This window comes from Pipistrellus hanaki (genome assembly GCF_964339955.1).
Source record: "Pipistrellus hanaki genome assembly, chromosome: 1".
Classification (NCBI taxonomy): Eukaryota; Metazoa; Chordata; class Mammalia; order Chiroptera; family Vespertilionidae; genus Pipistrellus; species Pipistrellus hanaki.
This window is the reverse complement of record NC_140503.1, coordinates 179793194-179807888: the sequence shown is the minus strand read 5'-3', so window position 1 is coordinate 179807888 and position 14695 is coordinate 179793194. Positions and strand designations below refer to the sequence as shown.

Here is a 14695-nt window from a genome sequence, read left to right as displayed (position 1 = left end):
GAATTTTTGTCATACTATTTGACTTTATTGATGTAAAAATAAAAATATTTCTTTAAAGTAATCCTGTACGTCAAAAGATGGTAGCTCAGTGGCTGGAGCATCTTCCTGTACACCAAACGGTTCAATTCCCAGTCAGGACAAATACCTAGGTTGCAGGTTTGATTTCCAGTCAGGGCACATATGGGAGGCAACTGATTGATGTTTCTCTCTAACAGATTTTTCTCTCTTTGTCCTTTCTCTCCCTCTAAAATAAAAAACGTATCTTGGGTGAGGATTAAAAAAAAATTTTTTTTCTTTACAAGTAGTTTCTGTAGATTTCTAACACTTAAAATAAGCAGAACCACATCTCTGTGAAATACGCACCTGAAACAATAACTCAGAATTGAAACTATACCTATGAGGGTGCATTTACATTAATTTAACATTTGAATAATAGAAAACAGACAGCAAAACAGGAATATCTTATCCATCTGACTTACAGAAGTTTCACCTAACAGAGCTATAAAAATGACTAACAAATGGTTGTAAAGCAACTATAAATACTAATGTCATTATAATAATTATAGTTAATTCCTAAGATTTAATTGCTCTGACACTTAAAAGTATTATATAAATAATTCATACAACTCCACCTAGAATTTTATACTCAGAAAAGGAGAAAAAGCAATGTTCATTGGTGCAGTGGCTAAAAAAAACTACACTTAAAGATTTTACTTTAGGAATCTGAGAACTGGAAGGAAATAGACACACACAATAATGGATAGTTTTGCTATAATGTGGGACAATGATTGATTTTTTACTATGTTGTTTGCCCTCATAGTTTAAAATATTTAAAATAAAATATTTTTATTTGACACAGCACTGGAAGTTAAAATGTAAGGAAGAAGGTACATTAAATATGTGCTTTGACAAAAGGAAATATGATAGGAAGAAACAATTTACTTTTAATACTAACACTGCCTGTAATACTAGATGACAGACAATAGTTGACTGACAGAATTAACTTCCTAATTTAGTATTTCTAACAATCCTGAAACCTAAGAGAGGCTGTATAATCATCAAACAAAGTATTAAATGGGTCTTTCCAGTGGGACAGAATAAAAACAAATCAACAAACAAAATAAAATCAATCACATAAATGGCTGCTAGAAGGATGCAACAACACCTTACTTCCTTACTCCTTAAGAGCTAAGATTTGAGCTTTTGAAATTTGTCCTATCCTTCTGTAACTAAGATTGAGATATACTCTTCCTCCAAACCATATAGCCCCCCACATAAAAGATGGAAAAAGTCTCACCTTTACAAACCTTGTATATGTTTTTCATTTGGAATCTATCATATCAATATTGCGTTATAATCAATATGTACATGCTCACTTAACCCTACTAGATTTCAAACCCACTGAGGACAGAGTCAATCATACCCTTCTTTCTATGTATCTCACATAACTTAGTAAAGAGTCTTAATACTCTGAACTTTCTGCAGACCCTGTCACCTAAAAAGAACTAAAGCTTAGTAATTCATTGTAGCTTGGTCTAAAAACAAAAACCTTCTGGAACTATAAAAATAAAGTAGTGTTCTCTCTGCAAGGAAAATAGTGGCTGGGTAGGGGTATGCATAGTACTTGTCTGCTGTTAAGCACAAACTTTCCAAAGACCTCTTTTTCCCTTTCCCCTTCAAAGGCCGATTCCTTCCATCCAAGTCAACAATGTCTCTTAGTTAAGGACAGAGTCTGCCCCAGAGCACTTCAGGGGACCTGGAGAGGCTGATGTAATCTTGGGACTTTCTAGTGGTCTACAAGTACAGGAGAATAAAATCAGCGTTTAATCTGTGAGCTCTTGGCCAGGTGAAAACCCTAGAAGGTAGACTCTAGAATCCTATAAAAACTATAAAATCCAAGTCCTTCTCCTATATTCAATCTACAAGTTCATATCAGTGACCTCACTGCAAACTCTGCCAATGCACCCCAAATCAACTCCTCGCAAGAAAAAGATGTGTATGTCCTAAGGTGTAAATCATACGTGAAACCTTCTGACATACTCCAAATCATTTCCCTGTCCTGTGGATAGTAGCATAGCCCACAGAAGAGACATAAATGGTAGACCAATTATTAATCAAGACAATTCCAATTTGAAAAGTCTATATTTGAAAATGCACAGTAAAATATATATAAGGGCCCTAGTCAGTGTGGCTCATTTGGTTAGAGAGTCCCAGACACAGAAAGGTTTTGGGTTCGAATCCCGTCAGGGCATACATACCTAGGTGTGGGTTTCGGAAAGACAACCAATCCGTGTTTCTCTCTCACATGGGATGTTTCTTTCTCTCCTTTCCTCCCTTCCCCCTCCTTCCTTCTAAAATCAATGAACATATCCCTGGGTGAGGATTAAATATACACATATATGTATGGTTATATAACAGTGTAAACAGTAGTTATCTCTGAGGAGGGGTGTGAGAAGTTGAATTGTGCAAAGAAGGTTTTCATTTATTATACAGGGGTGGGCAAAAGTACATCTACAGTTGTCCATATGAAAAATAATACAAAAATAAATAATACAAAAGTAAACTGTGTTTCTCTTCCTCAACTATAAACCTACTTTTGCTCACCCATGTATTACACTATTGTTTTAATTTTTCAAGAGTATCAACTTATATAATATTAAAATTCTAAAATGTTAATTTTATTTTTTCAAAAAGATTAAATATCTCAACATGGAATTCAAAAGAAAAAATTAATGCCATTTTGGACTACTAGAGACTTACAGATCAAACAGAAATAACGATCACTCTATCCTATAAGATAAAGGGAATATTGGTAAAGAAACAGAAATGCTCATAGCAACTGTCACCCACTATTCAACACTCATTGCTTTGATTATACAATATTAGCCACCAGAGTGAGCCGAGAACCCTCCCCTCAAAATTATGTCTATTCTCTCTAGCAGCAAATCCTCTCTTCAAATTTAAGCTAATTTGAAAGGTGAGGCTGGCAGAGCTAAAAAACAAAAACAAAAAAACTTAATACAATGTTTACAACAGACTGTAAGTCATAAAATTTTGTTTTTTTGCACCACCAGAATACTGTCTCAGTTTTAGTTTTAGTTTTTATTAAGAATTACACACACACACACACACACACACACACACAAATTATATTTTACTGGAGCTCATGTCTTATTTCCTTTAGATAAAAAAGTTTCCCAATCTGAAAAAGCAAACTACACTGGACAATCAGTTCTATCATTTTGAGTATTTATCTTTTCCAACTGTTTTGTCATGACAACTATTGAGTTAAAAAAAAAAAAAAAAGTAAAATTTTATACAACTGCGACTCCTGAAACAAGAGGGGGGACAAAAAACTAATCTGAAAACAGCATTATCCAGCCATAATGCCAAATGTAAATGTCATTATATGTTTAGCAAAGCAAAATGTGATTAAACATCTTTAAAAGTTAAAAGTTTGTGACTCCAACATCTTAAAAACGAATGTATAAACAGCCAAACTTATTCTAAACTTTTTCAATTTGGTTTATTTTCCTAAAAAATATTAAAAGCAGTCGTATTGAAAATGGCCAAAATCATCATAAATTAGGGAAGAGAGACAAGCAGACAAAAATTACTTTGGAGGGCAGGATTTTTGTTTCATCTAGCTTATGAACCCATGATACAGTCACAAATAATTTTAAAACGGTGTACATCTCATTTCTCATCCTCCCCTCATCAGGCTACTGCTTCTGCCTCTCCCCCATCGCTATTAGTTTTAAGTCTCTTCCCCAGAGTTCCTTTTTCCTTAGAAAAGCAAGCACGGTGCATATTCACATTCCACCGCTCCCTTAACACACAAAGTAGCATATCACTCACTGTCCTACACCTGGCTGTGTTTCCCCTTCTCTCCCCGCCGCCCCCCTACTTTACAACATGCTTTGGAAATCTTTCCATGTCAGTACACAGAAAGCTTCCTATCTTGCCCCCCCGCCCCCCCCCAACTAATCATGATTAGTTCCACCACAACTTTCACCATCTTTCTTCAGGCTTAACCTTCAATGGTGTTCTATTGAGTCAACAACTGAACACCTGAGTTCGTTTAAAACGAACCAGTTCTGAGCTGTCCCAAAGGATAACTTTCCAAGAAAGCAAACGCATTATCTAAATGACATCCTTTTTAGAACATTTGTTTTTCAACCAGACAGAGGAAAAACACATTCCATTATTTCCTCCTCTTAAAACTACACATCAGAATGCAATCTTCAAGTGAAATGAATTACCTTTTTTGGGGGAGGGGGGACTTGGAGTATCGGCGGCGTGATAGTCAACAATGTCAGTAAAAGTTCCTTTATTTCTTGTGCTTTTTTCTTTTACTGCAAAGGAAGAAGGTGATTGTTTAGAAAGCCTCGCAGCCGCACACTGCGGCACACTGACAACAAGAAGCCACCCCCTGGCCGGATCCTTAGGGATTCTCCTGGGCACGGACAGGGCTCCTGACAGCAACACACACCCGGAGGACCGGCCCCGCGGCGCGACGTGGAGGGAATCTCCCCCCGGGGCCCGGGGCGCCGGCCCCGCTGCAGGGACGCCCGCCCGCCCGCCGGCATCGGGGAAGGAGGACCCCGCGCCGCCTCGGAAGCCCTCGAACCCGTGCAGGCGCCCCAGCCCGACGCCCGGCGCCCCGCTCCCCAGGGTCCGAGTCCGGAGCCGCGACCACTAACGGGACCGGCCCCGGGGCGGCGGCGCCGGGCGCTCGGACGGCGGCGCGCGCGCGGGCCGGGCGCCGGGAGGGCGGGGGCTCCCGCGGCGGAGCCGGCCGCCCCGGCGCCCCATTGGGCGCCGCTCCAAACGTGCCCAAGTTGTGACAGGAATAAAGTGGGTCACAAGGCCTAGCGGGTCCCAGGCAACAGCCCCGGCAGCGGCGCTGCGTCTCCCGCTTCCCCCGGCTGCCCGCTCGGCCGCCGGGATCGGCCCCGGCCCCGCTAGGCGCACCCGCCGCCCGGCCCCGCCGCGCACCCCAATCCCGCCCCTGCCCCGCAGGTAACCCCAGCGGCCCCGGAGGGCCCCGCAGACAGGGCGGGCCTCCGCCCCAACTCCCAGGGAAGGAAAAAAAAACAAAAACACTCCACCGCGACCGTCACAACTTGAGCTTCGGCTCCCGCCTGGCTCTGCCTCGGCCGCCGCCCCCCAACCCCACACACACGCCCCGCGCCCCGCGCCCTCGCCTGCCCCGCGCCCTCACCGTGTGGCCGGCTGGCCGGCCGCGGCTCCGGCTTCTTCCCTCCCCCACCTGGGAGTCCGGCCGCGCGGACGCGGCACCACCGGCCCGGCAGCCTCCGGCTCAGTCCGCGGCTCCCGGCGCGGGCCGCACCTGGGGCTGTGAGCGGCGTCCCCAGCCCACCCCCGAGACAGTCACCGCTACGGCCGCCCGCTCCGCCTCCCCCTCCCTCCCGGCCGTCCCCTCCTCCACCGGCCCCGGGAGCGCGCATGCGCCGCGCGGGCGAGCCGGCGCGCGGACGTCAGGCCCCGGGCCCACCCGCCGGGGCGCCACTCACCGGGAGCGCGCACGCCTCGGCGGCCAGATTCCCTCCGCGCGCGCTCCCGCGCCGGGGGTTTCCTCCTCCGGGCCGCCGCCGCCGGCGGAGCCTGTGATTGCGCTCGCTCCCGGCGCATGCGTGGTCGGTGACCCCGCGGCTCCGGGGCCGGCGCCCCTCCCCTCACTCTCGCTTTTCCCGGCGCGGCCGGCTGCGCTGGCGGCTCGCCGCCCCGCGGGGCATCGCGGGGGCGCGGAGGGGGATCCCGGGCTGCGGAGGAGACTCCCGCTCCCCGGGGACGCCGGTGTGTGTACCGCCGCCGGGCACGGAGGAGAGCCGGGACCTTCCTGGCGCGCTCTTCCCGGCGCACCAGTTACTGGAAAGCCGGGGGGAGGCGGGGCCCGGCCGGGGAGGGTGCGGCCGGCCGGGGAGCGTCACGTTAGGTCGCGGCCACTCTGGCTTCCACCCTGGGCGCCGGGCGCGCCTAGGAGAAGGAGCTTCCTGCCCGATGGAGGATCCGGAGGCCAGAGAGAGGTCCCTCTCTACCCTAAAACGGAGATTGCTTTGCAAGAGCCGGGGAAGACTTATTTCCTCCTCCGGCGGCCTCGCTCCCGGAGCTGGGAGAGGGGCTTTGAGAAGACTGAATGGACTTCTAAAGACACAGCCTTGACCCCTCTCCCAGGGCAGCAAGTCTTGGGTCGCTTCTCATTAGCGGGTAGGCCTGGGGAGATGGGGCCGGAGCCCCTAGCTGGAGGGAGGCAGGAGGAGGTCCACAGGCGTGCATTTGGAGTTTTTCACCTGGCCTTTAACCCTAGTCCTCACCCTTCTTTTGCTTCTGGAACTTGTTTCCTAATCCCAGGTGGCCCCGCTGGCTCACTTCTACCCGGCGACTTTCTACGCAAACGTCTGCTTGTGTTTGAGACTTGGCTCTGAATTCTCTCTTAGCCATCACTCAAGTATGGAGATCTGTCACTGGTGATCATGAATCCTGATACTGGCAGCAAAAAAGGAAGCATCCTACCTTATAAGGAGGGTTTAAATGCATTTCCTAGGATGTGCAGTCTGGATTTCATCCTAGAGAAAGTGAGCCCTCCTCGTATTCTGCATCGTCCAGAGCACATATCTTCAAAAATACCTTTGCCCTTTTTAATGGCTTCATTGTCCTCTTAGTCACCAGGATCAAATCATGTTCACCTTTTACTCCTTCCTCTCTCACTTTCTGTATTTAATCATTTACCAAGACCTGTTGATAATCTTTTTTTTTTCTTTCTGCCAGTCCTCTGGTACTAATTGAACATTTCCCATGATTCAGTTCACAACCATATTCTTTCTCTTAACTGTCATGTTTGTAATAACTTTTCTAACTTCCAGATTCCACTTTTCCCTAAAACCAAAATCCTGCCTCATAGTCCCATAGATCCTAAATTTGCTCCCCACCCCACATAAATCCTTAACTTAAACAATTCATGTAATTAAAATATTCGGTTCATTCCTTCTGTATGCCTTGTTATTATTTAAACTGAGCATTTAAAACTCCCTTCCCAACTGATTCCCCCAGATGATGTCTTGATAGAGGCAATATAGCATACTGTGTGATGAGAAGCAAGTGAGACAGCTGATCAGACTTATTGGATGCAAAATGGTGACAGATTAGGTGGAAGGAAACTACATAATGATAAAGGGAGCAATCCAACAGGAGGGTATATCCCTGTAAACATTGATGCATTCAACATAGGAGCATCTAAATATGTAAAGCAAATCTTGACATAAAGGGAGAGATTGACAGTAATACAGTTATAATAGGGAATTTTTACACTCCATTGACATCAATGGATAGATATTTTAGACAAAATCAACAAGGCGATAGTGGCTTTAAATGACACACTAGATCAAATGGATTTAATTGATATGTTTAGAGCATTTCACCCAAATCAGCAGAATATACTTTCTTTTCAAATGTCATGTAATGTTTTCTAGAATAGATTACATGTTAGGACACAAAACAACTTCTCAATACATTTAAGAAAACTGATAACAAGCATCTTCTCTAACCACAATGGTATGAAACTTTATACCAATAACAAGAAGAAAACAGAAAAAAAGGTCAAATAACAAGATACTAAGCAATGATGGATTAACAATGAGGAGACAAAGAGACAACCTCCAAATGAAAGAACTAGAGAATTCTCCAGAAGAAGACATAAATGAAGCAGAGATAAGAGATTTATGTGAAACAGAGTTCAGAGTAATGATGGTAAAGATGTTCAACAGCATGAAAAAAGATACAGTAACTATGAAAAAAAGAACAGTCTGAGATAAAGAATGACATAACACAAAGAACACATTGGGAAACCATCAACCATATGACAAGAAAGCCCACTGCATGGAAGAACATATTTGCCAATGTTATCTTCAATAAGGGTTTAATCTCCAAAATTTACAGGGAACTCATACAACTTAACAAAAGGGAGATAGTCCAACAAAAAAATGGGAAAAGGACCTAAAGGTAACTTTTTGAAAGAGGACATACAGAAGGCCAAGATACATATGCTCAAAGTCACTAATCATTCAAGAGATGCAAATCAAAAGGACAATGAGGTACCGTCTCACAATTGTCAGAATGGCTATCATCAACAAGTCAACAAATGACAAGTGCTGGTGAGGATGCGGAGAAAACGGAAACCTCGGCACTGCTGGTGGGAATGCAGACTGGTGCAGCCACTGTGGAGAATAGTATGGAGTTTCCTCAAAAAAATTAAAAATGGAACTCCCTAATAACCCCACTTCTAGGAATATATCCCAAGAAATCAGAAACACAAACCAGAAAGGATATATGCACCCCTATGTTCATAGCAGCACAATTTACAATAGCTAAAATTTGGAAATAGCCTAACACCCATCAGCAGATGAGTGCATTAGAAAACTGTGGTACATCTACACAATGGAATACTATGCTGCTGTAAAAAAAGGAACTCTTACCATTTTGAAAAGCCTAGATGGACCTAGAGAGCATTATGCTAAGTGAAATAAGCCAGTCGGAGAAAGATAAATATCACATGATCTCATTCATTTGTGGACTATAATGAGCAACGTAAACTGATGAACAAAAATAGAGTCAGAGAAAAAAATATTTTAGAATAGAAGCAATCCTGCTATTTGCAGATTTTTAATATTTTCTACAACTTTTGTGATATACTATTTTAGTACAGTTTTGATAATATATTTAAAATCTTTTTCTTGAAATATTAATGTTTGTTGCATGTAATATTACATTTATATCACTTTTACTGAAATATTAATATTTATTGTATGTAAATGGCTAGTTATTTTGTATCTACAATCTGATAATAGATTTATTTGTATTGAAAAAAATGACTTCAAAGAAGACATAAAAAATACCCTGAACACAATGATAACACAACCCAAAATCTGTGGGATAGGGGAAAGCAGTTCTAAAAGAGTAAAATTCGTAGCATTACAGGCCTATATCAAGAAACAAGAAAAAGCTCAAATAAACAATCTAATTTTAGACTTAAAGAAACTAGAAAAAGAATAGTTAACGAAGACCAGAGTGAGTGAATCGAAGGAAGGAAATAACAAAGATCAGAGAAGAAATAAACAAGATAGAGCCTAAAAAAGCAATACAAAAGATCAATGACACCAAAAGCTGGTTCTTTGAAAAGGTAAGACTGACAAACCTTTAAACAGACTCATCAAGAAAAATAAAAAGGAACCCAAATAAGTAAAATCATAAATGAAAGAAGTAACAACTGACACCAAAGAAATATAAAGTATTGTAAGAAAATGTTACAAACAACCATGCTAACAAATTGGACAATGTGGACAAAATGGATAAATTCCTAGAAACATGCTATCTTCCAAAACTACATCAGGCAGAATCAGAGAATCTGGACAGATTACAACTAGTGAAATTGAGGCAGTAATCAAAAAACTTCCAACAAACAAAAGCCCTGGACCAGATGGCTCTACAGGTTATTTCTACCAAACATTTTCAAACTGTTCCAAAAATTTCAAGAAGAGGGAAGACTCCCAGCTCATTTTAAGAGGCCAAAATTATTCTAATTCCAAAACTGGATAAAGACACAACGAAGAAAGAAACTTATAAGCCAATACCCCTAATAAATATAGATGCTAAAATCTTCAACAAAATATTAGCAAACCAGCAATACATTAAAAAGACAATACACCATGATCTAGTAGGATTTATTCCAGGGATGTAAAGTTGGTACAATACCCCCAAAACAATAAACGTGATACATCACATAAACAAAATGAAGAATAAAAATTACATGATCATATCAATAAATGCAGGAAAAGCATTTGATAAAATCCAACATCCATTTATGATAAAAACTCTAAGCCAAGCAAGTCAAACTCAAAGGCTAACAATGGCCAAATAAACAAGGTTTAAGTTTATGTGGACTGCAAAAAAAATAAAAGTTTCAATTTTCATAGAAACATAGGCTTATTTCTATAGAGATGTGCTGAATACAAAGGGCTGAAATAAATGTCATCATTAACATAAAATAATAGAAAATTTTAATAAAAACTAATATTTTTTTCTTGAACATTAACTTACCAGACACTGAATAACTGCCAAATTAATAAGTGTAACACCAATAAACCTATTTTTCTTATTCTCCAAAAGTGAAATATTTCCTGTTACGCACACCAAACAAGTCAGTCCAGGACTAATGATGTGGCAATCGGCTGCTAAAATACTTGCTGCTAGTATAGTGGAGAGAAATGGTGTGCCTGTACGTAAAGCATGTAAGGGAAATGAATGCAACATGGTTTTAGTAATCAGTCATTAGCTAACATTGTATTGTAGTTCATTGTTAATAATTATGTATAACAGGATATTGTAAAAATTAAGTTAAGAAATTTTTATTAAAACCTTTCTTACATACCATTATATTGGCTGAGCCCCAAAAATATCACTGTGGGCCGCATGCGGGCCACGGGCCAAAGTTTGACATGCTTGCTCTAAGCAAAGTGGGAATAGAGGGAACATATCTCAACATAATAAAGGCCATTTGTGATAAACCCACAGCCAACATCATACTCAATGGGCAAAAAGTACAAGCATTCTACTTCAGATGGGGAACAAGACAGGGATGTCTGCTTTCGTCACTCTTATTCAACATAGCACTGGAAGTCCTAGCCACAGCAATCAGACAAGAAGAAACAAAAAGTTAAAAGGGAAGAAGTAAAATTGTCATTAATTGCAAATGACATGATACTGTGTATAAGAACCCTAAAGATTCTACAAAAAAAATTACTAGAATTGATCAATGAATTCAGTAGCTGGATACAAAATCAATATTCAGAAATTAATTGCATTTTTATACAACAATAATAGACTATCATAAAACAACAACCAATTCCATTAACAATTGCTTAAAAAAAGAATAACTAGGAAAAATTTTAACCAAAGACATAAAAAGCCTATACTTGGAAAATTATATGACACTGAATAAGGAAATTGAAGAAGATATAAATAAGTGAAAGCATATACTGTACTCATGGATAGGAAGAATTAACATCATTAAAATATCCATACTACCCAAAGCAATTCAATGCAAGTTTTATCAAGAAACCAATGGCATATGTCACAGAACTAGAACAAATAATCCAAAATTCAAAAGATCTCAAATAGCAACAGCAATCTTGACAAAAGAACAAAGTTGGAGGAATCACACTACCTGATATCAAACTATATTGCAAAATGATAGTAATCAAAACAGCATGGCTTAAAAACAGACATATAGATCAATGGAACAGAATAGAGGGCCCAGAAATAAACCCACCTTAATAGTCATTTAATATTTGAGAAGGAGGCAAAAACATAAAATGGGATAAAGATAGTCTATTCAATAAATACAAAGGTGTTGGAAAAATTAGACAGACATATGCAAATAAATGAAGCTAGACCATCTTCTTGCACTGTACATCAGAATAAACTCAAAATGAATTAAAGGTTAGACTCAAAACCATAAAAATCCTAGAAGAAAACATAGGCAGTAAAATTTCAGATACTATTTTTTTCTGATATATCTCGGAGTAATATTTATTTCTGATATATCTCCTCAGACAAGAGAAACAAAAGAAAAAATAAACAAATGGGACCATATCAAACTAAAACTTTTTGGCACAGCAAAAAACCCATCAACAAAATGAAAAGACAACGCACGGAATGGGAGAACATATTCACTGATATATCTGACGAGTGGTTAATATCCAAAACTCAATATCAAATAAACAATCTAATTAAAAAATGAGCAAAGGACCTGAATAGATACTTCTCCAAAGAGGACATACAGATGGCCAATAAACATATGAAAAGATAGAAAGAAGCAGACAATGGGGTTGGGGGTGAAGGGGATTGCGCAAAAAAGAAAAAAAAGAATTCATAGACATGGACACCAGTGTGGAGATTGTGACGAATGAGGGAAAGGTGTGGGTGAAGTGGAAGAGGGTATAGGGAGGATAAATGGGGATGGAAATAATAAATAAATCCCAGCCCCATCACTTACTGTAATATCTACATGACTTTGTTTTTTGTTTTTTAACATATCAGTTATTTAATCGAGTTCTTATAAGAAATTCAGAATACCAGTTTGTGAGGATAAAGCCCATTGGTGAGAGTGAACGTAGAGCGGAGGTAACCCTGGAGCTGAGGGACAGCTTTGATTTTTGGCAGAATTTGAGAGTCCACGGCTTTCTGGTCAACCTTGCGCTGTTCTGTAATCTCGTATTTCTCCTTCTCTGTGTCGAAGATCTCACCCTCCTGGTGTTTGGGCTTGCGCAGCTTCTTCTTCTTGAAGTAAGCATCGGTGAGATGTTTGGGGATTTTCACACCACTGATATCAACTTTGGTGGAGGTGGCGATGACAAATTTCTGGTGTGTTCTACGAAGAGGAACTCGATTGAGGGCCAGAGGTCCAGTCACAAGTAGCAAGCCACTGCTCAGCAACTTCAGGAAAACCACCCTCTTGCCTCTGTGGCGCCCACTGAGGATGATCAGCACGGTCCCAGGAGTGATGCTGGCCCGCAATCTCCTCACATGCTGGCTGAAGGGCTTCTTGCCATGGCTCAACAGCTTTCGAGGCACATCTTCAGTGGGATAATATCTAGGCATTTTGCGGAGTTTAACCACGTGGGTACCACCATTCTTGTCGCCACCAACTGGTTTTGTGACAGTAGCAAGGACTTTCTCCTTTTTCTTTTCAATCCTGGATTTAGGGGCGGGATACTTCCTCTTGTACATGGCCTTTTGAGAATACATAGCCGACCGGGAATATCTGCCGATTCCTCTGACGAGGACGGGGTTTCGGCTGCAGTGCGGTTTCCCCTTCTTAGGGGCCTTCACCTTGCCGCCGGCATCATCCTTCTTGGCTTCAGGTTTCTTCTCCTTAGTGTCTGGCTTCTTCTCCTTAGTATCAGGCTTCTTCTCTTTAGTATCCGGCTTCTCGGTTTTCTTTTCACTCGCCATCTTGCAAGATGGGAAAGAGTCTACATGACTTTGAACAAGTTATTTCTGTTCTTCAGCTCCCTCGTCTGTAAAATGAAGATAATAACGGTCCCATCTGATAGGATAATTGAGAGGAGATATAGTATATAGATGGCACATAAGGGGTGTGTATGTATCTATGTGTGTAATTACATAAGAAATCCCAAGTTAGTGTTGGCTATTATTAATGATGTTCCTTTTTTGTATAATTCTTACATCTCTTTTGCTCAAATTTCCCTAGTTCCCTATGTCCTGTCACAAAGGGAACATTTGTGTACATTCATAGTACTTCTCTCATCCATCCTTTCACCAACATTCACTATTTTACCACTACATATTAAGGAAAATGGAACAAAGGAAGTTTAAGACATGCATGTTAGGGAATATAAGGTTTCTTTTATTTTTTTATTTTTTTATTTTAAATATATTTTATTGATTTTTCATAAAGAGGAAGAGAGAGGGATAGAGAGTTAGAAACATCGATGAGAGAGAATCATCTATCAGCTGCCTCTTGCACACCCCCTACTGGGGATGTGCCCACAACCAAGGTACATGCCCTTGACCGGAATCGAACCCGGGACCTTTCAGTCCTCAGTCCGACGCTCTATCCACTGAGCCAAACCGGTCCCGGCTATAAGGTTTCTTTTAGAAAAACCTTCATGGTTTGCTCAATTACTCATATTCTTTCTAGATCCTTTAAAACAGAAGAAAGTACAATAATACAAGATAGTATTATGAGCGTGACAGTAAAAGTCTAGACTTAAACCCTGCCTCTCCAGTCATATAAGCAGAAGACTTAGAAAGAGGAACAGGAGAGAATTACTGGAGCTAGCCATGTTCCTGGGCAGTACTGTGGTTTTTCCTTTTGATTTATCCCCCACCCCACTCCAAGTTAAACAAACAAGGCTCCAATAGAATTCGCTAGAGAAACTGGAGGGAGCTGTAAGGAGAAACTTTTATCTCATCCACTGACAGATTTGCTGACGTTACCTGCACCTACATAAACAGGAGGATGGAGACTGGAGAGAAACATCTGGTTAAGGCATAGGTTGAGTAAAGCAATGTACACTCCTATAATTTGGCATGGCAAGAACGTGTATGTTTCTCCTGGGTCCACTGATGCTCTGTAGAAGGTGCAGTTCAGGTTTGACACCAAAGAGGGGAAGAAATTCTAGCAGCAAATGGCTGGATATACCTGAAAGTGGGAACTGAGTGAGACTGGAAGAAAGAAAGCTGCCGGCTGATCTCCATGTCAAAGAACTGTGCGTGGAGAGCCTGCCTCAGAGTTTATACAACTCTTGTGCCCATTAATGAGTGACCATGAAGATGCGACATGGATAGCACTTAACCAGCAGAGAGTAATGTATTCCTTTCTTCCCAATTTCCCTTCCAGACCCCACCCACACCAGAGAGAAAGGGCCTTGAAAAGAGAGGGAAATAATTGACTAAAAACAAACCGCACCTTCTGTTTTCAGAGTTCTTGAGTCACAGTTAAGTCAGAGAACTTGCCTTGGAACTGAGATTGGATTTTAAACCAAACATACTTTTATTTTTTGTTAATCCCCACCCGAGGATATTTTCCCATTGATTTTTAGAGACAGTAGAAGGGAGAGAGGGAGACACAGAGAGAGAAACATCGACATGA

The 14695-nt window shown here is 41.4% G+C and overlaps 2 protein-coding genes across 9 annotated transcripts in view; both read right to left on the bottom strand.

The window, feature by feature from the left end:
• Positions 1 to 5445, bottom strand: part of CLOCK (clock circadian regulator) — a 110382-nt gene extending 104937 nt beyond the window's left edge. For 6 of the 8 annotated variants that reach the window (XM_084899326.1, XM_084899330.1, XM_084899332.1 and 3 more), the window contains exons 1-2: positions 5225 to 5445; positions 4263 to 4355 (exon numbers count right to left, since the gene is read on the bottom strand). The gene's annotated coding sequence lies outside the window, so the exon portion shown is untranslated. The remainder of the gene's footprint in view (positions 1 to 4262; positions 4356 to 5224) is intronic. The other 2 variants (XM_084899327.1, XM_084899329.1) reach the window with 1 other exon arrangement.
• Positions 5446 to 12090: 6645 nt separating this feature from the next.
• LOC311630460 (large ribosomal subunit protein eL6-like) lies at positions 12091 to 13045 on the bottom strand. The gene has a single exon (XM_084899479.1). The coding sequence runs from the start codon at positions 13030 to 13032 to the stop codon at positions 12145 to 12147; it is 888 nt and encodes a 295-aa protein (XP_084755605.1). The 5' UTR covers positions 13033 to 13045; the 3' UTR covers positions 12091 to 12144.
• Between the last annotated feature and the right edge of the window lie 1650 nt (positions 13046 to 14695).